Raw genomic sequence first — 25,952 nt, 5'->3', positions numbered from 1 at the left:
GAGCGGGTTGGTTCCTGTGATTGTTGAGGCACCAAATACCGATGACCTCATAGCGGCGAGTTGTCGCCTGCTCACGATACTCGAGTCTGAGCCCGCAGAGGTGACGGGAAGTCGGGCGCAGCGGTCCGCGTCCAAACGGGCATTGCACGTCGTAAAGCTGTCGCGCATAAAAGGACCCAGCGGCGCATCGTGGCGCGCCGCTGACTATGCTCCCGACCACAACAACGACGATAACCAAGAAGAAACTCAACAGGGCAAACCAGTTCTCACCCCGCAGGACGGCCGTATGAAACCACAGCAGCCGCCCGCACCGCACGCGACGCTGCTACACGACGTTCGCATTCACAACGCGCTGCAGAATCGACATTCTCGTTCCCTACTAAACCAAGGTCCACAGAACAAATCGCGCACATCCACACCTACATCTGTTAAAGCCAAATCGGCCCGCCTGCAACCCGTGTCGGCCTGCCTTCCTTTTTCTGTTCTCCATGTGTTGTCTGTCGTTTCTGTCGTTTCTGTCTTAGTAAGTACCTTTTCTACTCTTATTTGGGGCCTGTCATTGCACCTGTAGTTCTTCTGCAGGGGCGTTTGAGTGGTCTGCGTCCTTTTGTCTTTCTTTTCCTGTCTTTCCCCTTTTGGCCTCTGTGTCTTTCTTTTTGCCTCCGAGCTTTGTCCCTTAGTGGCCTTGTTCCTGCGTGGGTGTTTGTATTAGTATTTTTCATCGCTCGTGGGGCACACTGGCGACCCCGCAATATGTTTCCCTGCGATGCATGGTCTTTTGTTGACCTCTTTTAGCCTCTGAAGATTGTCCTCATGGCCTGGCCTTCCCACACCCTCTTCTCAAATATACGTCGAAGCTCTACTACAAACCTTACTGACGTGGACGTTGGCATGGTCTGACTTAAAGCCCATCGCTGCCTCTCCTCGTACCCTCCTTTTGCGTCTTGGCTTTTGTCTCTTTTGTTTTCGCACATTCTTCCCATCTTATTTTGCCTTTTGCTTCCTTGCAACCAATCTCACGATCTCAGCACAAAACCCCACCTTTGTATTTTTCTTGAACCGACGTCACCGGCTCCTCTAACCAGAAAACAAACTTCGCTCTGCAGATTCTCCAATTTCTCCTTCGCGACACCAGTATCTACTACTACTCTCCCTTTCCCAGACCTGGACCTGTTTTCTCGCCGCCTGTCGAGGAAGCAGCTCTCGTCTGCGCAAACCATCCCTTCCCAACAACCCCCCCGGTCTCCGTCCCGCTCAACATGGCGCTCGCGGCCGAGACAAAGCGCATTGTTGCGCAATTCGAGTATTCGGATACTGATGTCAACATTGGCGTCAAGGAGTTCCTCCGCCAGATTGGTAAGTATCATTGTCCCAAACAGAGCAACGAAGCTCAATTGAGGTTTGGGCCCCCGCCGACTTCATGATCGACAAGTTGCTGATCGTCGTTTTCCTTGTAGACGAAGGATTGGAGAAGTCCGGCACCAGCATGAGCCAGATCCCGACCTATGTTACGGCTGTCCCCAATGGCACAGAAAAGGTGAGCAAATATAATGGGTCGTTGAACGACCTGAACACAGCCCAGTGCGCCGTGAAAGCGGGTCATCGTACCGACATATGTCGTGCATGCATGCATGCTAACAATGCTCCAGGGCCTGTACCTAGCTGTGGATCTGGGAGGCACGAACCTGCGCGTCTGCTCGGTTCGCCTCAATGGCGACAATTCGTTTAGTCTTACATATAGCAAAGCTGCCGTCCCAAAGGAATTGATGGTGGCGAAGACAGCCAAGGAGCTGTTCCGGTTCATTGCGCAGCACATTGACAGCTTCATCAAGGAGCACCACTACGACCACTACGAGCATCATGTTCGCCGCCGCGAGACAATGAGCAACCCCGAGGGCTACCGCGACGAGCACATCTTCCGCCTTGGCTTTACATTCAGCTTCCCCGTTGAGCAAGTGGGCATTAACAAGGGCTTCTTGATTCGATGGACCAAAGGCTTCGACATTCCCGACGCCATTGGTAAGGATGTTTGTGCTCTTCTACAGGAGGAGATTGATCTCCTGCACCTGCCCGTAAAGGTGGCCGCTCTCGTCAACGACACCGTGGGCACGCTCATGGCGCGTTCCTACACCAGCCCCGGAAAGACGGGGGCTCTTTTGGGCGCCATCTTCGGCACGGGCACGAACGGCGCGTACATTGAGAAGCTCAGCAAAATCAAGAAGAAGCTGGAGGGCGAATACGACGAGTCGACGGGCGAGATGGTGCTCAACACGGAGTGGGGTTCGTTTGACAACCAGTTAAATGTGCTCCCCAATACTACGTTTGACATTAAGCTCGACTCCGAGAGCGTCAATCCTGGCATCCAGATGTTCGAGAAGCGCGTGTCGGGCATGTTCCTGGGTGAGATCCTTCGCATTGTGCTTGTGTCATTGCTTCAAGATAAGTCGGTGCAGCTGTTCCACGACGACAATTCGAACCATAACGATTGGAAGTCGACGACAACCATCGCACCCGATTCGGGCATCTTTAAGAAGTGGGGCCTGGACAGTGCGATCATGTCGGTGGCGGCGCTGGACAACACGCCGGACCTGGGCACGCTTCGACAGGAGTTGGATACGCAACTGGACGTGTACTCGCCATCAATGGAGGATGCGCAGGCGGTTAAGGCGATTGCGGATGCAATCGGCCGTCGTGCGGCGCGGCTTTCGGCGGTGGCGGTGGGTGGTATTGTGCTGCAGTCGGGCCTACTGGCGGATCCTACTTACGGTGATGAGCCGATTGACATTGGCGTGGACGGCAGCCTGGTCGAGCACTATCCGCACTTCCGCACGATGATTTACGATGCGCTCAAGGCGATTGATGGGATTGGCGAGAAGGGCGCTGAGCGGATCCGGATTGGAATTGCCAAGGACGGATCCGGCGTGGGTGCGGCGCTGATTGCGCTGGTAGCGGCGTCGATGGAGAAGAAGCAGCCGACGGCGGCGGAGTCGCTGAAGCAGGTGCGCGACGAGGCGCTCCTGCAGAACTCGGGACGGCAGCTGTCGGCGGTCAACGAGGTGCCCGAGCTGACCACGCCCAACGAGGAGGCCATTGACGCATAATCTTGGGTTGACGAAAACGAAAAAGGCACCATTTTTAGAGGAGACAACAAAGGAGTCGGTTTTATTAGCAGGAGCATTTTATTGCGGCCGTACTATTTTTTATTTTTATTTAAGTCGTTGCTTTCATCCACATCGCCATGACAGTATATAAGTTCATCATTTAATTCTTTCGGTCATCACCACCACATTACCATCTGTTCTTCCAAAGTATTATATGTATATGTTGTGTTGTCTATAGCTTTTGGGCTTCAGATGGACCACCTCAAATATATGTCGATGCATTGTACTCCGTACATACTGTTCATTGTCTCCCAAGTCAGATTTGGATCCGAACGCCAGACTAGTATCCATTCTTCTGTTCGTCTCTCCTCTCCTACTGGAACATCGCTGCTGGATAGGCCCGTTCGCGCTTCTTTCGCCCAGTTGAGCTGCTGCTTCTTGAGGACGCTTGTGACCCACTGGCAGGCGGTGGAGCCAGCAGTGCAGACGTGCCAGACGGCAGTAGGCTGTCACCGTTTTCGGCGGCGGCGGTAGTTGTTGTTGACGGCGTCGTTCTATCGGCCAGGTTGTTTTGTGACACTTTCCGCGACGGGTTGCGCGACGAGGCAACGGAAGCCGAGGTCGATGCATTCGTGGACGGCCCCGATCCCATCATGTCGGCCGGCAGGTCGTTCCACTCGGTCTCGGGGCGGCTGTTCTGGTAGGACTGCGAGCGACCGTTTGGAGGAGGAAGTGGTGGCTGGGGTGGAGGAGGGGTGGCCTGAGCGGCAGACGCTGCTATCTTTGCGCGCTGCGTGGACTCGCGCACGAGCTGGGCCACGGAGGCATCGCCCGACACGTCGCCGGAGGCGGCAGCATCCGGCACGTCCCGCCGCACGAGCCAGGCAGTGGCCGGCCGCAGAGCAAAGTAGTAGTTCTCGATGGGCGCGTCGCCCTCGCGGACGAACTTTCGCGCGGCGTACCAGGCCAGGGCGTCGTCGTGCTCGGTCCAGACATGGGCAAAGACGGATTGGACAGGGCCAGTCGAGGCCAGCGGGCCACCCGGAACGGCGGCGCGCCGGTTGAGGGCCTGGGCGGTGGCAACAATGCTGTCCATGGCAGCAGTCATGAGTCCGCGGCCGCGGTAGGGCGAGAGCAGGCCGAGTGACCGCACGTAGATGGCGAGGCCGGTAGAGGCGCCGGGTGCAGCAGCATCGCGTCCTTTGGCGAACGGGCTGGGCTCCAGCAGGCACACGATGCCACCCACCACTTTCCCATCGTCGCCTAGAATGATGCGGTTGAAGAGCGACGCCAGCCGCGAGGTGTCAGTGACGAACTTGTAAAAGGAGTCCGGGTAACGCACGGGCAGCAGGATGGCGTTGACGCTGACGAGGTCGGGTATGTGGACATCGCGGGGGAAGACGATTTTGTTGGAGGGACAGGAGGAGGCGAAGCCAATGTTTCCATCGCCGAGGTCGGTAGCCCCCGCGTTTTGGAGGACACTGCGGCCATAGGCCGGGGTAATGGGGGCCAGGTTCACTTCGTGCTCGGGGCTGCCGCCGGAACGCATGGCGGCCATGTTGGGCGGTGGGGTGTAGCCATCGCCATTCCGTGCGGAGGGCGGCGGAACAAAACGACTGGAGCTCGGAGGCGGTGGCCTTGGCTGGAACTGGGACTGCGGTAGTGAATGCGAAGAGGCTGGCGTGGGCTGGAGCTGTGGTTGAACTTGAGGCTGAGGTTTGGGAAGCTCATTTGAGGAGGACGAGCCAAAAAAGGAGAGGATGGAGCGCTGGTTCGGCGGCATGGTGGGAGTGCGGCGGGGATGAAGCTGAATGGGAGTATATAACGGCGAGAGGCAGCAAAGCGAAAAAAAAGAGACTTCACACAAAGGGCATGCCCAAGCGGTAAACAAACACTGTTGTCAATTATCGCGACGTGGGGTTTTCGAGGTTGTCGACATTTGGTGGGACTAGATCGCCTACTAATTAAAATACGTGGGATGGCAGAGCGGGAGCGTGTTTTGGTAACGCGACGTGCTAAATGGGCTGGCATTTGGGTGGTCTAGGCCTGGCGACCTTTGGCTAATTCAGCATCTATTTCAATCGCACCTTCCGATTCTCGTACTACAGTCAGCCAACCACAGGCGGACTAATAATACGTCGTAACTGGAGACACTACTGACTGGCAGCTACGGCCAAAACACCTTTGTAATGTGTCACTGCCCTCGTATGTCAACCAGTCGTTGAACAATCTCAATTGGCAATACGACATAAAATGGAAGCGCAATTGCTTAGTTGGGCGATTACGGCATCTTGGGAATGCACTCTCAGAGCTTCACAGCAGGCGCAGAGCATCTCCAGCGATGATTGCTGTGCCATTATGGACGGCACAAGGATAGCATAACTGTACTGTGTCCAGGTAAGTTCTTGCTGAAATCTATTATTTTGGGCTTTGCTATTCTCGTTGCATCTTTTTTTCACGTTTCGGCTTTCGTCCTCCTTCGTTGTCCCTCGCTCTCAGCGCTTTTGATTCAAGATGCATGCCAACTGCTCACGTGACCACTTTTCACGGTGAGAATGCACCTTGCATTTTCTATTTTGGGAGAAAGGCGACACGCGACAAATCTCTTGCACGTTCAGTTACAGTTTTGTGCAAGTTGTGCAGCGTCTTTTGCCACTAATGGCACACACACGACCATACGAAGTATCTTACTATTCGGTAGACAGCGTAACGACATAACGCGGGCTCCTCAAGTGTTGTCTTGAAACCTACTCCATAATCAACACATCTGCTGTTCAGGACGCTGAGGCTGTCTGCTAAGACGCAAGGACGGCTCTGGCCGTGGCCCACAGGACAGTGTAAGATACTAACTACGGCTGTGTGTCGGTGCGCACGACGTATCGTGTCGTCAACCACATGTCTGTGTCTTCTATGCCCACTGTAATTTCTCGTATGGGGCAAGAAACATGTGAACCACGTCGCGCCAAAGCTTTTTGCGACCGTGCCTTGCCCCCTAATCCCTAGCGCCCCTTTCGGTAAAGGAAGACATTATCAAGGAATATGCCCCGTAGAAAGAGACTTTTTTTAACATGAGCCGAAAAATAACTTTATTGATACGGAGCCGAAGATATGAGTTCATGTCTCTTTTGCTGTAGAGATGTTGCACGAAATGTGCTGGATAGAGCAACATGACCTACCTAGAGTCGGTGCACATCGACGAACGTGTCATATAGCTTACAAACATATTTCTTCTTAGATTCTTCTCAGACCATTTTCAGTCTCTATACATTTTCGTCGGAACTACGTTGAAGGTCGTGCCGGCAGCTTAGTGGTCTGCGGCGGCGTATATGTGGGCCTGGCCACTGCCAGACTCTGCTAAAAATGCTGAATTTGCTGTTTCAGGGGCTACTGAACCGTGCTTCCACGGCGTTCCCGCAGGCGCAAAAGTGGCCCTTACTGGCCTGTTGTCCACTGTAATGGAGCTGATAAATTGATACGCCTAAAGACCATTAGGCCCCTCGGCCGTGCCGCCGCAAAGCCCGGGCAAAGCACCCCGACACTCTTTCCCTGTCGAACCATCCCTTGCTGCGCTTGGGCATTCCTGCCTGTCTTGTCCCTGTTTCGCACCGTATCCGATCTCGAAATTCCCCCATCACGAAGATCGCACAAAATCTCACGAATTCACACTTTTAGCAATTCTCGACAGCATACCGGAATCAACCTCGTTTTGCCTGCAACCCCGGCCAGGCTTGCCGCTTTGTGGCCGTCGAAAACCCTCGTCCATGAGCCGATTGCACTACGAGCAACCATCTTGACTGTAGCTTCTGCAATGGTTTTGCCTTAGCCCATCTCGACGTCAACGTTCGACCCTTTGCCCTTATCCTCATCTCTATCGTTACCTTGACCTCGACAGCTACCCACGTCACACGCCGGTCGTTTATTATTTCGCCCACTCAATTCGACACTCTGGAAAATACCTGCCGCTCCATCACCGTCAACGGCCATTCCACTGTCGTTGCCAGGTTTCTCACCATTTGCTCACAAATCCCATCGCCGGCTAATTCGTTCGCAGCCTCGGACCTGCGTAACAACCGAAACATTCCCGCAAATCCTCACAACACCATCTGAACACCCCCCTCCTCCTACTATCGCGCAACCTACGACGTCCTGTCCAACTCGAGCTCCCCTTTGCCTTGTCCGACAGCAAAACCGCAGACACCCAATAGCAAGACCACGTTTATTCATGCAAGCTGAGAGATACCACCGACAATAATACAGGCTCTCGCGAGTGGCCCAGTTGGCCTGTTCCGTCTTGATCTGGAAACAATACACCGGGCACCATGTCTGGAAACGACACCGGCCGGGCCGGTGTCGTCACTGCCCCCACCGATGGCAACGGCATGGACAAGCTGGCCAGCGCCATCCTCGACGACCTGCTCTACAACGTGATACACGACCTGATTATGAAAACCCATCGCGACGAGAAGCAAGCTCGTGCTGCCACGGCTGCTATTCGTGTTGAAACCCTGGCTGCCGAGGCCGCTCAGGACCTAGCCGGTGCCACCGGCGAGTCAAAATCTGAAGGCCACCATGAGACCGACGCCGCCCTGTACGAGAGCGGCCAAGTCACCCTCAAGGCCAATCCTCTCAAAACCACTACCGACATTCTTTGTCCGCGCTGCCATCTGCCACGTCTGCTGTACCCCACCGACGGCCGCGGCGCTCACAAGCCTGACCCCAACGTTACCTACTGCAAAAAGCATCCATACATTGACAAGCCCGGATGTGATATTTACGGCCAGATGTGGGTGGCGCCCGGTCCCGGGCGCGGCAAGAAGAAAAAGGACTTCGACAAGAAGGTCTCGGCCGCTATCCACGCCGCCACCACCGGCTTTGACGGCGAAGACGGCAAACCGGGGAGCGCCAACGGCACGGGCGAGCAACGACCACCCAATGTCCTGTCCTTTCCCTCGGCCACCTGCAGCAAGTGTAAGCGGTGCATTCTTGTGTCACGCCTCAACAATCACATGGGCTCGTGCATTGGTAACAGCGGCCGCAACGCGAGCCGGGCCGCTGCCGCCAAGATATCCAATGGGGGCAACGGCGCGACGGACAATACACCGCCTTCGAGTCAAAAGGGCACCCCCATGCCCAGCTCTCAGGGCAGTCCGCGGAAACGCGACGCCGACGACTTTGACGACGACAACGGCGGCGGAAACTATGATGAATCTGACATGGCGGGCGGCAGCGGCAGCCAGAGCACCGCCAAGCCCAAGAAGAAGTTCAAGTCGTCCGCTTCTGTCTCCGCCGCCGCGTCCCAAGCTGGTGGCTCCGGCAGCGCCACGCCCTCCGTCTCGTCGAGCCAGGGGCTGTCTGCCGCCTTGAACAAGAAGTTGACGCTCAAGATGAAGAATGCACCTGGCTCGCCTGCCCCTGCCGGCTCTGCTGCTGGCCCTGTCAAGAAGCAAAAGGCCAAGCCGAGCTCGGCTCTCAGCTTCGAGCGCAAGATGGATGACAACTATGATGACGACGACGATGACGAAGACGACGGCGACGACGGCGACGACGGCGATAATGGCGACAATGGCGATCACGATCGTGACTATGTCGACGACGATGATTTTAGCCGCGGGCGTCTGGGCGGCGATGACGACGACGACGACGACGACGACGTTCGTCGCAGCTTTAAACCCAATGGCCACGGGGGCAGGAACAACGGTGCCACGATGGGCGCCTTTTCACTAGGGGCCAATGGCAAGTTGAAGAAAAAGAAGAAGCTGGTCGACGGGCCTCCATCAGCCTCGTCCACGCCCACCTCGTCGCCCCCCAAGAAGACCACCAAGGTCCCCGTGCCCCCAATACCAGGCAACAAAAAGGTCAAACTCGTCGGTGGTGGGAGCTTGGGCAGCGGTATCAACAGCAAGGCGACGCCTCTTTCGCCGCCCGCATCCAAGAATGGTAGCGGTGGTGGGGTGCGCGACCTGGATGCCGGCTCCGAGTCGTCTGGCACCATGTCGTCGCCGAGGGGTTAGGCCGGTCATCTACACTTTCTGTGTCCTATTTCTGTCGTCTTTCGTTGGCCGGAACACGGACCAGCCTACATATGATCTCCTTGTTTAGTGCGTACTGCAGGACGCCTACATCCAGGTTGGAAGTAACCGGCTAGGGGCGTCAGGCTGCTGAGAGGTGTGCCTTTTCCTTTTTTTCTTTTTCTTTTCATGCTCGTGGCCTCTACAGGTGACTTCCACCTGCTTAGACCTGGCCATCTTGTTGACCTTCTTGTACTTTTTGTCTATTTCTATCCGCTTTTCTATACGTTCTTCCCCTGCTATCATTCATCAAGGCTTACGCCGGATGCGCTGGCTTAAGGACGGGATTCTTTGCCTTGCTTTCTTTGCATATCATGGCCTGCCGAACTACAAACAACAGCTGGGTGTTGGCCTACTTTTCATGCCCTCTCTCTTCTGCTTTCCTGCTCTTCACCACATTTTCCATACATCTTCTCATTACCAGGAGAATAAAAAGGGTGGCATCGTATAGCGACCGTGAAACGGTCCGGCGTTTTTGTGTTATTTTTTCTGGTATTTTTTGAATCTTGAGCTTTGGGTTTTTCAGTACGAGTACCAAGTCTTTGGCAGTCTTGTATCGAGTTTCCATCAATCATTAATACGACTGGTTTTCAACCATATATATACACGTATATCCTTCTTGTCGTGCTACATAAGAAAACCTCACCCTTTCCGTTTCCCTTGCCCCTACTCCTCCTCCGGCTTGGTCACTCGCGCCTTCTTCAACTGCAGCGTTTCCCGCGGCCGGTCCTCAGCATCCGTCGCGACCTGCCCCATCCGCCGGAGCACACCCATCCCTGACTGCACCCGCCCAAAAATTGTGTGCTTGCCGTCCAGCCACGGCGTCGGCGCCAGCGTGAGGAAAAACTGACTTCCGTTCGTGTTCGGTCCCGCGTTCGCCATGCTCAAAACGCCTGCCCCTGTGTGTTTCAGCTGCAGCTTGCTCGAAGCCGGCGCGATCTCGTCCTCAAACTTGGCTCCGTAGATGCTCTCGCCCCCGCGACCGGTCCCCGTCGGGTCACCACCCTGCACCATAAAGTCGGCAATGACGCGGTGGAACACCGTGCCGTCGTAGTAGCCACGCTCCGCGAGCGTCGCAAAGTTGCGGCACGTGCGAGGCGCGTGTTCTGTGTAGAGCTCGACCGTGATGGTGCCCTGCAACGTATGAGCAAGGGGAGCTACGACGTAGTGGGTAGAGGACTGAATGATGAACTTACCATGCTAGTATCAAGTGCCACTGTTGTAGCCATGACGGTGAGTGGTTTGAGAGCTGTTTTGACTTGTGTAAAGTTGTGGTGTCAGTGTTCCTCGTGCTAAAGGAATATTTGAGTAATGGGAGCGGGATTGTGGCGGAGTGTAAATTATAATAAAAATTGCCGATACAATAAGATCTGTACACCTTGTGAGATTCTAAATGTCAAGTAGCAGAGGTGCTTCTTGTCGTTGACGTTGGTGAGACGTTGTGCTTGGAAAGCTTTAACTCAGAACTGATGAAGGTCCAAGGTACAGAATAGATCGTAGTCAATATGACTAAGCATCATTGGTGGATGGTTGAATCTGACTGGGCGCCTGTACCAGTGCCCCACTTTTAATGTGCAACTGCACTATGAACAGCCCCTGCTAAAGGCGGCCACATATGTAGGAGAGCACCTTCCGTTTACATCATTTTGTCATCCAAGTATTTACTACTACCGATATTATTACCAATCTACAATACAGAAAAGGTCAGAAGCGACAAAAGCGACATTGGTGATAGAAACGAGAGAAAAACCCGAAGCTGCAGGCACCTCTCCCACGACGATGGACGAGCTTGCCCTGAACGGCACGCTCGCCGGCGACGCCCTGGCCAACATCACAGCCAACATCACAGACAACTTGGCGGCCGGTAATCTGACACCCATAGCAGCAGCGCGGGCGGCCTTTTCCTTTTCGGACCCGTCAACCTTTGCACAGCTTCTGTATGCCTACCGCCACATGTTTATCATGGAGGCACGCATCCTCGGCCTCGCTCTCGGTGTCATCTACCTGGGCGCTCACGCCTCGCTGTCTCGGCCACACTCTGCGGCGCCTCGGGACGACGAGAGCGACAAGGCTGAGGGTGACGGCAAGGGCAAGACGAAGAAAAGGAAGCGCACGGCCGATGTCGCCAAGGAGAGCATCCAGCTAAAGGACGCGCTTCTGATGCCTTTTTTCGCGGCCGCGGCTCTCATCGGCTTCTACTACCTGATCCAGTACATGCAGGATCCGGCGCTTCTCAACCGCATACTGCGCGCATACATGTCGCTGATCGCCGTGGCAAGCGTGGGTGCGTTCCTGGGCGGCGGCCTAAGCTTGGCCTCGTCTCTTGTCTTCCCCAACGTGTGGACATCGCGCCGTGATGGGCACTTGCACCGGGTGGACGGCAGCAAGCGCACGCAGTGGGTGCAGAAAGCGACAGCATCGGACGCTCCCGGAGCAGCGAACGATGCCAGTGCTTGGGAGCTGGATCCGTCTCGGACGACGCCATTCCCCGACATGCTGGCGGCGCCCATTTCTTGGCTTCCGGCATCGTCCGCGGCTCGCGTGACATCTGCCTCGTGGGCTTTCCGTCGCCTTGTTCGCGAATCGTGGTCGATCCATGTGTCGTTGCGCGGCGTGGGCGAAGAGGAAATCGAGGGCTTGACGATTCACGCTCTCATTGGCATGGCACTGGCCGGCCTGACAGCGTACCTTTACTACTTCGTCGGGCTCTTCCCCTCGCTGCTGAACAACATTATGGGCCTCGGTATGAGTTACTTGTCGCTGCAGCTGGTGTCGGGCACGTCGTTTGCAATCGGCTCGACGGTGCTGATCGGCCTCTTTGTGTACGATGTCGTCATGGTGTTCTACACGCCGTTCATGGTGGCCGTGGCCACCCAAGTTGACGCTCCTATCAAGATCGTGGCCGGGTCGGGCCCGCAGACAGGCATGTTGGGACTGGGTGACATTGTGGTACCAGGCATCTACATGTGCCTGTGCCTTCGCTACGACCTGTACCGCCACTACGCACGGCAGATCAAGCACGTGGACACGACTCTTACGGCGGTGGTGGCTAATTTGGCGACGGACGAGGATAAAGCGACTACTACAAAGACGAGCACGGCCACCCGCGAAGTGAAGCCCCAGTACATTGATCCCCAGGGCCGTTGGGGCGATCGACTGTGGACATCTGGCGCCGCCACGGCAGTAACAACGGCCGGACTGACGGCTGCGCGGTTTTCCAAGCCCTACTTTTACGTCTCAATGGTCGCCTACGTCATTGGACTGATGGCGGCCATGGCGGCCATGCTTATCACGCGCAAGGGACAGCCCGCGCTCTTCTACCTAGTCCCTGCGCTCCTTGTGGCAACGTGGGGCCGGGCGGCCGTGACGGGCGACCTGAAGGGGATGTGGGCGTACACAGAGGACGACTCGCAGGACACCAAGGACGTGGTCGTCGAGGTGGATGCGGATGGAAAGCTGATCAAGGCTGACGAGACGAGGGACGAAAAGAAGGACAAGAAGACGGATGGCAATGGCGACCAGAAGAAGAAGGAGAGCGAGAATGAGAACGACAACGAGACCGGACGGGACATCTTTGTGTTTGCCATCCGTGCGCCACCTGAGTCGGACTTTTTCGAGATGGACATTTGAGGGGCTTTTGATACCATATCGCGATAGAAGAGGTCTTTCGAATAGAAAGCGAGGATAGATGCTGGCCGTCTTAAAGACTTCTAACACAGAATAAAATGAATATTGAAAATTTTCACATAGCTGGAATAAATGAATGCAAGACAAAAACGACCTTCCAACAACATCAATATCCGTGGACATAAATTGTATTGATTCACTGAGATTACGTAATCCGTTTTGTTCCCAACACATCCACGCGGCTTGGCCCGTACCAACAAACAGTTTCACCACATTTATCTCAGCAACCGACTGTCATACTTTCGGCATCAATCTTTGTTTCTCACGTAGACCCTCTTAGTTTCTCATTTGGACACAAATTACGCGAATCTGTGCTTGGATCATGGCATGACCAACTCTACTTGGAGTGAACAGCGACCCACGATAGTCTCCAATCGCTCCTACCTCACTTACCTTGGTGGCGCGTGCCTTCCTTTTACGATATCCCACCCCCCTATCTACCTGCTTCCCTATGGAGACTCTCGCTCCTTCTTCTCGGCCGGTTCTCGTACAATGGATTGTTGACACTCGCACACTCTGGCCTGAAGCCACACAAACCTGCCAGCTGGCGACTTTCGTACGACGCCCACTCGTTCCCTTCCTTGTTCTCCGCGTCAGCTAACAGACAAGGCCTCCCGCGCACTTGAGGCTCTCTTGACTGATGAAGAGCGCGCCGGCGTGCTCAAGTACTTCCACGTGCGGGACGCCAAGATGGCTTTGGTATCGCAGCTGCTCAAGCACTTGGTCGTGGCTCGTTGTGGCCATGCCGACGGCCGTGCACCTGTTCCGTGGCGTAAGACGGTCCTCTCTCGGGGCACGCACGGAAAGCCAGTCTACTATGTTGACCCCAGCAGCAGAGCGCAGCCAGTCGTCTTCAACGTCAGCCACCAGGCCGGCCTTGTGGTGCTGGTTGCTGTGTTCGGCGGTGACGACCTGGGGGGCATTGACGTGGGCATCGATGTCGTGTCCCCGACGGAGCGCCGCACGCGCGACTTGCAAATGATTGCGGACGCAAATGCTACGTCCCCGTCCTCCGGCTGGCCGCATTTTGTGGATGTGCACGCCGACGTCCTCGCGCGCAGCGAAGTGCGCTTCCTCGAGAATCTGGCGACCCGTGACGACGGCGAGCTGCTGCGGGCGTTTTATGCGTTGTGGTGCCTGCGTGAAGCCTATGTCAAGATGACCGGCGAGGCTCTCCTGGCAGAATGGCTCGCCGAACTCGAGTTCCATGCGTTCCAAGTTCCCAAAGCTCCTGGCCCAGCAAAAGGTCCTCTGTTCCAGGGCGACATGGTGACAAAGCATGACATCCAGTTCCGCGGTGCGGCCGTCGGCGACCAAGTCAACGTGTGCTTGCGCAGCGTCGGCGTCGACTACATGGTGTGCACAGCGGTACGTTCCAGGCCGGCCGAGACAGCGCTGGCGCTGCCCACGACTGACGCGTTCGAGGTGTTGCAAATGGACGACATTCTGGACTTTGCGGAGCGACATGGATGACGGACACGAACGTCTATGAGAGCACCAAGAACATTGCCTCGGGCCTTTAATTTATTTAATTTTATGTTATTTATATTGGAGACGTAAATGCAAGACATGACAATGGAAACAGGTATTCATAGAAGCGAACACTCAAGGTCAACCAAAAAGGAAAACAGAAACAGCGGCTATGGTATCCAATGAAGATGCCTCTGAAAACAGAGGGCGACCTGCAAAACAAAAGCGAACAGACAAAACAAAAGAATGATAGGAAAATGATAGGAAACAAAGGAAACCCTTCAAGCCACATTACCCGTGACAAAACCAGCCGTTCTATATTGGGCAGTGCCCCAATATTCCAAAAACCAAATCTAGCGCGTAGTTTATATGATCGCCTGCCGTTTGGCGAACCCGACATGAAATCGTGGTTGCACGACTCTCTCTCTCTCTCTGTTTCTCTCTTCAGAACACTTGACGGTTTATTGTCAATGGGACGCGTTGACTTAGACAGACCGCCTGTCGATGACGCTGTTCATCTCGGTGCCCGAGACACTGTAGTCCTTTGGCTGACCGCCCTGCAGGCCAAAGCCAGGCTGGCCGATGACCAGAGAGAAGACGGCGAGGACAATCATGACACTCTCCAGGCCGTAGAAGACGGATTCGTTGTGGAAGAGGGTGCCGCTGTAGCCCTCGCTGAGCTCATCAATGCGGTAGATGCACCGCACGAGGATGAAAAGGATGGCGGCCCAGAGTCCGCCCATGAAGAGCCGGAAGCGGCCGGGGTTGGCGAGGTGGGTGCTGAGGCCGCTGTTGCGGCGGTAGTAGCGGACGAGGTAGTCGGCGGAGAAAAAAATAAAGATGACGAGGGTGAAGACCTGGAAGGAGAGACCGAAGAGCGACATGTTGACGCCGAGACGGTCGCCGCCGGACGAGGTGGAGCTGAGGGCGCCGCCGGCAGCCTGGAAGATGAGCGAGATGACGTCGCAGGGAATAAAGAACCAGATGAAGAACTTGGGGTTGAAGCGGGCGAGCGAACGGTCGAGGAAGTCGATCCTATGGTTCAGTCAGCAACGGAGCGAGTCAAGGCATGGATGCTACCGCGAAGGTAGCTGAGGGCACGTACGTTCGGGACAGAGTCACGTAGATGGCGGCACAGATGAAGACGGGAGCCGTGGTGATGCAGACTAGGTTGTTAGCTTGCTATTCACTGCCGGTAGTTTGGTGGCTTCGTGGCTGGGTTGGGTGTCTCGACGTACTGATCTGGATGAGGAAGCCATTGAACGAAAACGGGTTGCCATGCATGATAATACGGCCACTGTAGCCAATGATTTCGTCGATGCAGCCGAGAATCATGGGAATGGCAAAACCGCCGAGGGTGTGGCGCCAGCGAATGCCTTCGACGGCGTGAATGACGAGGGCGATGGCGAAGAGAGCGATGAAGACGGCGCTCGCCGGGATGGACGGCTGGTACTGCAGGATGCTCCACTCGACAGGGCAGACGGCGAGCGTGCAGTTGGCATCAGCGCCGTAGGCAATGTAGCCGTCGGGAAGATCGCTCATGGTGATGGTTAAGAGACGGACGTGAATCGGATGGGCGAGGTACTTAAAATGTGTTTGTATATAAGAGACAGACACAGGACCGCCAGGTCCAGGATTGAAGATGAAATGCCGGGAGACAAAGACGAGATAAATGAACGAGCAAGGTTAATTCAATAAACGACGAGGCAAAGACAGAAGGAGAGTAGAAAAGGCAGAAAATGTGAGAAGTCGACAATAAAGGCTGTCGTAGGCGAAGCGAGTTGTAGATCGCGGTAGGGCTGAGAAATAAGGAATAATGAATGAGCAACGGTTGAGGGAAAGAAAAACGAGGGACAAGAAGACAATATAAATAACCAGAAAATCAAAAAGGGACGAAGCAAAAATAGAGGCGAGAAAAGAAAGAAAGGGACGAAACGGTAGTCGACACTAGACGGGAGTAAGCATGCGCGATATGCGAACGAGACTGGTCAATGCTGGCCAGGGGGGTGTGCGGCTCTGGGATGCCAGAGACTGTGTAAATAGAGAAAGGAGCGAAAAATAAAGAGACGACAGGGCTGGGGTGTGATTGCAAAACGCAGCAAACTGTTTGGTTCGGCCTCGAAATGGGAGTGCGCCTCGCGTCTGCCGTGTCTCGATTTGCTAGTAAAAGGTTATTTTTTATTTTTTTATTACTTTATTTTTGTTCTTGTTGTTTTGGTAGCTTCGTGCACGGGCGCAGGGGTTGCAGGCAGGAAGCGAATGCGGGTACCAAGCTTGTCGTCAGTTGTTGAGGCTGAGGGCAGAGAGGGAGGAAGCGAGTGCCACAAGAACTAGGCGGAAAAGACTGAAGTCGAAGGATGATTGTCGATGACAGGACGACGGGGATGCATGAAGTAGCCGGCCAGTATCAATATCAAACGGAAGCCGGCATCATAGAGGCACTATTTCGTACGGTGTTCGGGTTTAACCTGTCGTTTTCGCTTTTCGTTCTTTTTAGTTTAACATGGCTCATCTTGGCGCACATATCAAGTTACATGCAGTGGAGCGAAGTTCTTTAAAAGTCCGTTTTTAGTGATGCCTTTTTATTCGAAAATTATTGCCTACTGTCTTTTATCCCTGTGTCTCCTTTGTCGTGGTTCCAACGTGTGGTATTCTTTTATTTTATTATTTATTTATTATTTATTTATTTATTATTTATTTTTTATTTTTGGTGTCTCTCGTCTTTTGACGTGCCCGTAAGCGTATTTAGTTGGTCGTTTTCGCTTTCGTTCCTGCATGGCATTGGTCTCTGTTTCAAACGGACAAACATTGCGCCCAACGGACCGTTTTGGTATACAGTCTTACATTCGTACACACTAATTCGACGCCCGACCCTCTTACGTGGCCTGCCTCAAATGAGAAAAGAAAAAACGGACCTCCCTGGACGGGACATAGACCGCTAGGCCGAGTCTTCTTGCTTGTTACCTCTGTAGTTCGCGAACAGTTGCGTATCTGTTTCCTTCTGCATCACCTATTTCAAACGACTTGGGAATGCTATGGGAATCAGGACCAGGAATTTCCGTGGAAACGGGCAGAACGATAGAACATGTGCTCAGAATGGTATGGAAAGTCGTGTTTTGAAAGAAGATGGGAAAGCAACGGGAACCAAAATTAAGCTTTCCTACCTTCTCTTGTTCTTGCTTTTGTTTTGTTATTATTTGTTACTTGTCGATATTTTCCACTTGCTCACCGGAGTTTCTACAACGTAAAACGTAAAAGGCAAATGGTATATCTTTGGTCAAAGCCTAGCAATGCCACCGCCATTCGGCTGCCAGCTTCCTGTCAGGCGCAGTGACTTGGGTAGGAACCCTCCTTGGCGCGTTTTTGTGTATTGTAATTACGGACGTTTAGAATTGTACCGTAGTATGTTTGGCAATTCCGTTGCCTGCCGTCCTGCAGTCAATACGTAAGTCTGTGGCTTTAGCTTCAGGAGCCATGTCAATGGTAGCCTTGTCGGGCAAAACGGGGCCCCAAGCTACCGGAATCAAAATCTGCCATGAATGAATTTCCGCGGCGGAAGCAGCCCAGTTGGGCGTCCGAATGCTGCGACCCGGAGTCTAAACAGGACAGAAAATCGACAGAGATCAAGCACATTTGGCCGCATATTCGAAGAATTGTCGCTGCCTGGTGAGGTTCTTTTTCAAAGTAAAACGAGTTGAGACAGGGCTTAGTTCGCAGACAAAAGCGGTAAGTACAATACGAGCAACCCAATCGGAGCCAAAACGTTTGTCTTGGCGTCTCGCCGCATGGACGACGCAATCCTGCGGCCCGCTAATTTCCAGTCTGGAGCGAAGCCTAGCCTTACAAAGTATGCCGTACCTGTGCCTGTTCAGAGTAATGTGTCAAACCCGAGCGTACGACACACGTAACCAGGCCATGTGGTGACAGAAATAGACCTGGGAAATGGAGTTACGAGCAGCAGAATGCAAGCACCACGTAACAAAAACTGATGCTGGTTGCAAAGCCGCTTGTAAAACAGAATATCGAAAGTCAAGACATCATGACATTGTGATATTGAGGCTAGAGTCCACAGAACCATTTACACCGTACAAAAATAGCATCTGTCTAAGTCTAGCGTCTCCGTATGTGTCTGTTCCTTTCATCTCCTCTGGTCTCGGTGCTCACGCTGCATATCCCCCTCCTCTTCTTTAACTGAGATGCTCCAGAGACAATCGGTGGCTCTCATGACCGAATAAAGTGTTCGTGCCATGTCGATTCCCCGTGATGCCAATTAAAAGTAGCACAGAGGTCCCCACAAGAGAGACAAAAGCAGCATTGCAGCGTATGGAGCAATTGCCTTTTGCACCAAGATTGGGACGTGCTTTTTATCGCCAAAGTGATCCAATACTCGGCCTCAAGCGCCACCTTTTTGCTTGGGGAACACGTTCAGGAAACGGTGAGCCTGGTGAATTCGACCAAATATAGCAGTCATACATTCAGATTCTCAAGGCTAATATGCGCATATATGGCGGTGAAACCTGTTAAGCGAACGACAAAAACGCTCTATATCGTCATCACCTTATAAAGACGTCTAAACAGACGGTTCGCACGGTAGCTTTCAAGACAAGCCGAACATATACACACACCGTACCCAAGGACCACAGAGCGCATGGCGCGTGGCTTTTGCCAGCGTCTCCAGCTCGTCGTCTCTGTTATTGTCAGTGTCGTGTCATTTAGATTTCAATGTTGCCTGGTCGAGGCGCAGCCATCCTTCATGGCACCAAAACGGTTAAGACAATACGATGTTTTCGTAGGTCAACTGCTCGTCACAAAGTATCTTAGAGGTGTGAGGGAGCAGTGTGGAGAGAGACGTCGAGTGCCAAAACAGACAGTTGACATATGTGAAAAAAAAGAGGAGGAAAAAAAAGAATTTGTAATTCGACCAAGAAGGACAGCTCGTGGATTGAGAGTGAGAAGCTGAGACGGAAGGAATGGCCCTGCAACCCGACAGGGGTTCAGGGGATTTGGAGGCAGGTTCAACTGGGACGTATTCTGTACACGGCTCCTCCTTCCGTTTGCATCGTATGTCGTACGTTCTTACTCAGCAAATTTATGGTTCTTATCTAGGCGACTAGGGGCCCAGGGTGTCGTTCGTTCTTATCTAAGCGCGCCGAAAAGGGTAAGACCAGAGCTGCCAGCATTCGCGATGGACACAGCAGGGGCCAGGCGCCAGGCGGCAGGCACAGCGCGGCTACAAGGCGTCCCCTGGGTCCTGCCTTAACGAGCGACGGGTGACCAGTAGACCACAATGAAAATGGACCGTTCGTGGGAAAGGCCGCATATCTGTGTCGTAATACTCCATCCCCTCCGAACGTCCGACAAGACATGGCCCCGTGCAAGCCGGCCGGTGTCGTGTTTGGAGAAGCTTGCAGGTTATTTGTCGACAAACATATTCGGGGATAATGACATGCAAAAATATGCATCGAGATACGTTTCGAGCTACAACTTGTCCCAGGAAAAACAAAACAAACAATTGCATCACCAATTTGACTAATTTTGCCTCCTTTGTCGATTTATTTCTTTGACCTCGCCTGGCTCAGCTTTCATCCGCCCAGCCTCTTACCCTGGTCACACCTTTGGACCGCTTCTCGTTGCACGCGTTACCCTCTGCCGACATCGCCTGTCACTGCCGAGTCTCTCTTCGCCAGCGGACCGTGAACAATACGTCTGAACACATCGTGCTGTCATCGCCTGTCTAGGCTCCTCCGGAAGGACCGACGGCAGCCACCGGAACAGGGCAGCCTTGACCATTGAGGCTACCGGTCGCTTTGCTAAGTGCAACATACATTCGCCAGCCGCTCGCACTCGCATTCGCCAGAGTGTCTTGGCACGGACAGCACCATTTCCAAAGAGCATCGTCGAAAACGGGCCAACGGACAACGTCGACGAGAGAGCCTGCGGGTGCTCTGTACTGCATGTCAGAACTTGCTTTGCTCAGCAATTGTTCCGCATGTATGCCTAGCGGGCCGCGGCGTTTCTCGCCCAACCGTACACAACGTCTGCCGCATCAATATCGTCTCTGCCCGGCCCAGCCGCTGCCACCGTCCCGTTTCGCCAGTCTCTCTGGGCGTCCCGCACCCCGCGCCCCGCCGGTCTAGGATACGCTACGGCTCACCACCATGTCCGCCGCCGTCAGGGAAACCAAGACAGCCAAGTATCCGACCAAACTGCGCCGGAACTACCCGCGATCGCGCAACGGCTGCCTGACCTGTCGACAGAGGAAGAAAAAGTGCGACGAGACACGACCACAGTGCGTGGGGTGTACGCGCAACAAGCTGTCGTGCGTCTGGCCGGCTCGAGCCCAGACGGCAGGCAATGCGACCGGTGCGGCTAGCAGCAGTTCGGCCAATACGCGTACATCGGCCGGTGATGTCACCACAAGAGATGGTGCCTCATCCAGCTCAACCGGCCATCCCTGTCCGCTGGTTTCCTCCTCCAATCTCACCCTCTACCAGCACAAGAGCCGCTGGCAGACCTACCTACCATCCCTGGCCACCTGGGAGGGCGTCGAAGGCTGCAGCGTGAATCTCAACCCCGTCTACGATGAGGCCGGATATCGCCGGGATGTTGTGTCTGTCTGTCTGACCACCGCCGTAACGCCTACCGCAGCCTCGGCCACCACGTTCGCCGCAGACTCGCCCTCTGCCGGCGTCGACGACACCGACAGCGTCCAGCCTATGTCGTCGAGTAACCACAACACCGATATGGACGACTATGCAACTACGACAACTTTGACAACCGCCGACGACGACGATGACGACGTCCGCGGCATGTACGATGAAGGCACCGGGCCCCAGCACGACGACGAATACGCCTGCCACCTGGACGGCGACTACGAGGGCAGCGGTGACGATGCCGCGGACGAGGACGAGGACGAAGACGCTATCCTGGCCGCCTGGTCTCCCGCTCTGGCCTCGTTCACCGTCGATGCCGTGCCCCCGCCGCGGCCCAAGAAGTCTGCCATTGCCGCTGCCTACCGACGGCGGCAGCCTTCCCAGCAGCATGCGTTCCAAAACCAATACCAACAACGGGAACAGCATTGGCAGCAACGCCGAGCGTTCGCCAACCCTCGCCCGTCCTACCCGATCCAGCGCCGCCGGGTCGCGGCCATGACGCCGCTGTCTGCCTCCATGCTGCGCCACTACATTGTCGAGGCCGCACCCACCCTGGCGACATGCCGCGCCGCTCAAAACCCCTACGTGGCCGCTTTTCTCCCGCTTGCTTATACCGACGACCTCGTCATGCACTGCCTCCTGGCCATTGGCGGGGCCCATCTCAGCAACCGTCTCACGAAACCATGCGCACCAGAAGGCGGCGGAGGCAGCAATGGCTCTGGACCATCATCCACGGGCATGGCCGCAGGATCGACCCTCGCGCCGTACACGGCTCCTGACAATGCCACGGCCGCCCTTCACGACGCTACCACCCGCCACTACACCAGCGTCCTCCGCAGCCTGCGCTCCGTCCTGCGCAACCTCCAGCCCTCGGACACCACCCAAGTCCTGCGCGTCCTCACCATCTTGGTCCTGCTGGCCACCTACGAGTGTCTTTCGTGGAACATTTTGAGTGGCAGCGTCTTTACCCACCTACGCGCCAGCCGCCAGCTCATCGGCTGGCTGCGCTCCGACGACCGTCGCACCAGCCTGTCACCCGATGAGCGCAGCATGCTGGGCGCCCTTCGCGAGATCTACGCCTACCAGGTCCTCGCCAACCGCATCTGCCCAGACGGCACGATCCACGGCCGCTCCACCGCTGCCGAAGACACGACGACCCACGACGACGAGGACTTTGTCGCCGACCCCTCGCTTCTGCAGGATCAGGAGTGTTTCGGTCTTCTGCTTTCGGGCCTGCATGGACTGTTTGCCTTGATTCCGCCCGTCAGCCGTCTGGCTGCTGCCGCCATCCGTCCACAGCCATCCGGGACGACCGCCGCACGGCCTCCTGCCTCGGCGTCGCCATCAACAAGCACTCTGGGCAGTCTGTTTGCCGACGCGGCTGCTGCCAATGCCGGCAGCACCTCCTCCTCCTCCTCCTCCTCCTCCTCCTCCTCCTCTTCGGCCATTGCCGCCCAGGTCGCCTCTCTCCGCAACCGCGCCCTCGCCTGGCAGCTGCCCGCCCCCTTCTTGGCCCGGGCCACCGGCGACCAGGAGCGCATCTGGCAGCGCGCCATCGGCGAGGTCTACCGCCACAGCCTGCTGATCTACCTGGAGACCATCCAGGTGCCGGGCGAGCACGGCGAGGGGCCCACCTCCGGCTCCAGCGCCGCCGCCTTGCAGCGCCACATCCACGCCCTTGGCGAGGCCGTCCTCGGCGCCGATCTCGTCGCGTCGCGCTTTGCTACCATTTTGCTGTGGCCGCTGCTCATTGCCGGCTCCATCTTGGTCCACCCGGACGAGCGCGTCTTCTTGGCGGAGGGCCTGCGCGCCTCACCGCAGGCCACGTGGTCGTCGATTCGCGCGGCCGAAGTGCTCGAGCAGCTATGGGCGCGTCGCGACAGCGTAGTCCAGGCGCGTGCTCTGACGTCACCCAACGCCGCCGACACGGCCACCAACACGTCTTATGGCGCCAGCAGCATGCCGTACTATGGGCCGCATGGGATTGCACAGATCATGCGCGAGATCAATGTGAATTTGTGTGTTGGTTGACGAGAAGGAGATTAGGTTGGGGAGGAGAGTCGGAGGATTCGCAAAGATGGACACGTTTTGTTTTGATAATGTTGACCTGAATCATGACGGTACGAATATTTTGTAAACATACGAAATAGCACTTTTTTAACAACGGAAACTATTTAATATCAAAATGATGACTGCATTTTATATGTACTCCTGAAAAATGCAAACATATGAGAGCACCGACTGGTAAATAAAAATATCGTTTATTGTTTGATTAATAGAAGTGCACTTACTTCACCAAAACAATGCAAACAATAAAAAAATACAACTGTCCTCCACGCCTCGTGAAAGCGTGGTAGGCGTGATAATCGACTGACCAAAAGACCGTCTACAATTAGTACAGTAAAAAAAGAAGACAAAATCAAACATGACAAAAATGACAATAAAAGATTTGATCCCATATCCAGACGTGGTATCATATGGAAAGACGGAAAACGCCAGGTATTAGGCATAGATGGTTATGACGTGGTATGCGTGCGATTATGGCTGTGACGAGCAGCTTTTTGGTCGTACTGTATGACGATTCAATGATGACTCGATGGCGGACTCGGTGCAGTTATCGTTGTGGATAATGCAACCGTGGGTGCTGGAGAGGGACAGACAGGCATGTCAAGAGGTCAATTTGCTTTTGACATGGTCGTTTCTCGTCATGGTGTTGTTCGTTTTGTGTGCTCGGTTGTTTCTTGGCGAAGGACACACAAGACGATGCTCGGCCGGAGAGGAGCGGTCGGGAGACTAACGGCGGGTCATGCTTATGCGTTGACGTTGTCCAGGCGGCCGTCCTCGTAGTTGACCTTGGAAAAGCTGCCAGCACGGTCACGCCGGCCGCGGCGGCCCCAGCGGCGGCCACCCTGAGCCGCGTTGCCGTTGGTGCCGTCGTCGACTGTGTTCTTCGATTTGCCCTTGCGCGTCGCGCCGGCACAAAGCAGGATCATGGCAATGAGCAGCGCGGCAAGGGCGCCCCAGCTGAAACCGAAACCGTAGCCACCGAGCTGTGCGTCGCGGTTGTGGTTGTGGAAGACGTTGCGAGCTTTAACAAACGTGGCACTGCGTTGTTAGATTCCACGTATTTATAAAACGAGAAACGGGGAGAAAAAGAAACAGGCTGCAGGAAAATGACTCACGTCATGAGGGACACGGCAATGGCCAGGAAAGCAAAGGCCAGGAAGGTGACAAAGCTACCGATGCTCGAGCCGAGGCGGCCGCAGCAGGCGAGGAAACTGGAGAAGAAGGCGATGATCTCCAGGAAGAGCGCAATCAGGAAGAAGACCCAGCTGAAGCGCCACATATAGAAATAGTAATGCGAGGTCGTTCCGCCGCCGTACTTGCCTATCAGCTCAGGCGGAGCATTCGCAGCATTGGGAGCCCAGACGTTGCCAAAAGGGATGGCCGGATGGGCACTACCGCACTGCTCATTGTTGGGCCCGCACGAGTACAGGTAAGTCCATTGCGAGATGTCGTGGGCGCCTTGAATGCCCGTCGTGTCGGCCTGTAGGAAGTAGGTCTTGTTCAATGGCGTTGTGCCGGTGACGCCGGCCAGAATGATGAAAAAGAGGAACAAGATGGACGTGGCCAGCATCACTGAGGCGGCCAAGCCAAACGGTGCGTCTGGGGGAGTCAGTCAACATTGCAACTTAAAGGGACAGAAACAGCGGAAACATACGAATAAGCGCCATTTTGACGTTTGTTTTGAATAGTCGGCGAGGAGGTGGATATAACAGTACCGCGGACGGTTATGCTGTTGGTGCTGATTGTCGAGTTCCAAAGCTCGAACAAGATATCTCGCTGGTGGAAAGAGACGCAGAGGCCGAAAATGCGACCAATGGTGGAAAATTGAATATCCAAACTGTTGCTGGAGGGTGGTATTGGCGATTCAGCGTGACGTGTGTAACACAAGGGAAAGCGACGGGGAAAAAAGAAATGGAAAAGGAAAAGAAAAAGAAAAAGAAAAAGGAGGGGAAAGGAGATTGGAAAGCAGCCAAAGTGGGAGAGGCGAGGTAAATAAAACAGCAAGAGAAGTCTACTAGCTGAGGGAGCAAGGACAAAGAAGGTGCGCGATCTGCTCTTTCCCAATGCTGTAAAGTAAGTAGACCGGATGGGCGTGGGGCAGAACCAACGACGTAATGGTATTCTCAGCCGATTTGAGAAAGAGCGTGCCAGACGCTAACAAGAAGATTATGACGAAGGATTGTTGGCGGGCGACACAACTAGCAAAAAGGGAAGGCTCGGTCGGTCGGCGGTGAGTGGACTGGCGGCGCAGAGTACGAAGATTTAGTGTGCGATGCTCACACGAGAAAGAGCGATGCGCAGGAGAGTGAAGAGAGTGACCTGCTGAAGAGAGGCAAGACCAAAAAGGCCGGTCGGATCAGGCAAGAGCAACTGAGAACTATGTGTGACGAGGTACTTGGGTAGGCCCACCGGCACACACCACAGCAGGCACCAGAATACCCCGTACTTTCCCTGAGAGCTTGTCTCTAGATACTTCGAGTAATTGCGACGAAGGTGGACATGTGCTGACCATCGTACCTTCCCTGCGCTGCTTCTGCCCCCCATGACGACAACATATCAGGAGCTATTCCGATCGGGTACTAGTCCGATCCGGCAGCAACCCCATCATCGAGCTCCCCGGGCGCTCCTTCCCAGCTCGCCCATCCGTCGTGCTTGCTGCGCCAGGTGAAGTTTCTGAGCTTCTGAAGAGCGTTGCTTTGGGCGGTATTTACTTCTACGCTGTAGAGGGGCAAAGGAACTTTCCATAGACGCTTATGCTGGTGGATGACTTGGGTACCAGCCAAGTAGCGACGGGAGGTGTAGTCATCCCAGAGCAGAGGTGCTTGGTGGACCCGGTTTTTATTTGCCGCTAGTGGCATAGATCTCCCGCAAAGGCCCAGTGTTTTTTTGGGTCGTTCTTTCTCTGC

At 54.8% G+C, this 25,952-nt stretch overlaps 9 protein-coding genes across 9 annotated transcripts; 5 read left to right on the top strand and 4 right to left on the bottom strand.

The window, feature by feature from the left end:
- Positions 1–1,259: 1,259 nt before the first annotated feature.
- On the top strand, positions 1,260–3,101 carry SPBR_01532 (hexokinase; the record flags this gene model as incomplete). Its single annotated transcript, XM_040759842.1, has 3 exons — positions 1,260–1,356; positions 1,380–1,537; positions 1,650–3,101. The coding sequence occupies 3 exons, from the start codon at positions 1,260–1,262 to the stop codon at positions 3,099–3,101; spliced, it is 1,707 nt and encodes a 568-aa protein (XP_040619515.1).
- Positions 3,102–3,474: 373 nt separating this feature from the next.
- Positions 3,475–4,884, bottom strand: SPBR_01698 (uncharacterized protein; the record flags this gene model as incomplete). Its single annotated transcript, XM_040760008.1, has 1 exon — positions 3,475–4,884. One exon carries the CDS (start codon positions 4,882–4,884, stop codon positions 3,475–3,477), a length of 1,410 nt encoding a protein of 469 aa, XP_040619514.1.
- A 2,536-nt stretch (positions 4,885–7,420) lies between these two features.
- SPBR_01577 (transcriptional activator) lies at positions 7,421–9,112 on the top strand (the record flags this gene model as incomplete). Its single annotated transcript, XM_040759887.1, has 1 exon — positions 7,421–9,112. The coding sequence occupies one exon, from the start codon at positions 7,421–7,423 to the stop codon at positions 9,110–9,112; it is 1,692 nt and encodes a 563-aa protein (XP_040619513.1).
- A 723-nt stretch (positions 9,113–9,835) lies between these two features.
- Positions 9,836–10,398, bottom strand: SPBR_02070 (peptidyl-prolyl cis-trans isomerase-like 1; the record flags this gene model as incomplete). Its single annotated transcript, XM_040760379.1, has 2 exons — positions 9,836–10,303; positions 10,366–10,398. The coding sequence occupies 2 exons, from the start codon at positions 10,396–10,398 to the stop codon at positions 9,836–9,838; spliced, it is 501 nt and encodes a 166-aa protein (XP_040619512.1).
- A 550-nt stretch (positions 10,399–10,948) lies between these two features.
- Positions 10,949–12,799, top strand: SPBR_01529 (signal peptide protein peptidase; the record flags this gene model as incomplete). Its single annotated transcript, XM_040759839.1, has 1 exon — positions 10,949–12,799. One exon carries the CDS (start codon positions 10,949–10,951, stop codon positions 12,797–12,799), a length of 1,851 nt encoding a protein of 616 aa, XP_040619511.1.
- Positions 12,800–13,546: 747 nt separating this feature from the next.
- Positions 13,547–14,329, top strand: SPBR_01988 (4'-phosphopantetheinyl transferase; the record flags this gene model as incomplete). Its single annotated transcript, XM_040760297.1, has 1 exon — positions 13,547–14,329. The coding sequence occupies one exon, from the start codon at positions 13,547–13,549 to the stop codon at positions 14,327–14,329; it is 783 nt and encodes a 260-aa protein (XP_040619510.1).
- A 482-nt stretch (positions 14,330–14,811) lies between these two features.
- Positions 14,812–15,868, bottom strand: SPBR_01864 (rta1 domain protein; the record flags this gene model as incomplete). The annotated part of the gene is made up of 3 exons (XM_040760174.1): positions 14,812–15,361; positions 15,432–15,492; positions 15,565–15,868. The coding sequence occupies 3 exons, from the start codon at positions 15,866–15,868 to the stop codon at positions 14,812–14,814; spliced, it is 915 nt and encodes a 304-aa protein (XP_040619509.1).
- A 4,616-nt stretch (positions 15,869–20,484) lies between these two features.
- On the top strand, positions 20,485–23,010 carry SPBR_01361 (uncharacterized protein; the record flags this gene model as incomplete). Its single annotated transcript, XM_040759672.1, has 1 exon — positions 20,485–23,010. The coding sequence occupies one exon, from the start codon at positions 20,485–20,487 to the stop codon at positions 23,008–23,010; it is 2,526 nt and encodes an 841-aa protein (XP_040619508.1).
- Positions 23,011–23,789: 779 nt separating this feature from the next.
- Positions 23,790–24,713, bottom strand: SPBR_01932 (uncharacterized protein; the record flags this gene model as incomplete). The annotated part of the gene is made up of 3 exons (XM_040760242.1): positions 23,790–24,084; positions 24,162–24,645; positions 24,701–24,713. 3 exons carry the CDS (start codon positions 24,711–24,713, stop codon positions 23,790–23,792), a joined length of 792 nt encoding a protein of 263 aa, XP_040619507.1.
- Between the last annotated feature and the right edge of the window lie 1,239 nt (positions 24,714–25,952).

This window comes from Sporothrix brasiliensis (genome assembly GCF_000820605.1).
Source record: "Sporothrix brasiliensis 5110 chromosome Unknown Cont18, whole genome shotgun sequence".
NCBI lineage: Eukaryota > Fungi > Ascomycota > Sordariomycetes > Ophiostomatales > Ophiostomataceae > Sporothrix > Sporothrix brasiliensis.
The sequence above is the reverse complement of the archived record's forward strand: the minus strand, read 5'-3'. Positions and strand labels throughout refer to the sequence as shown.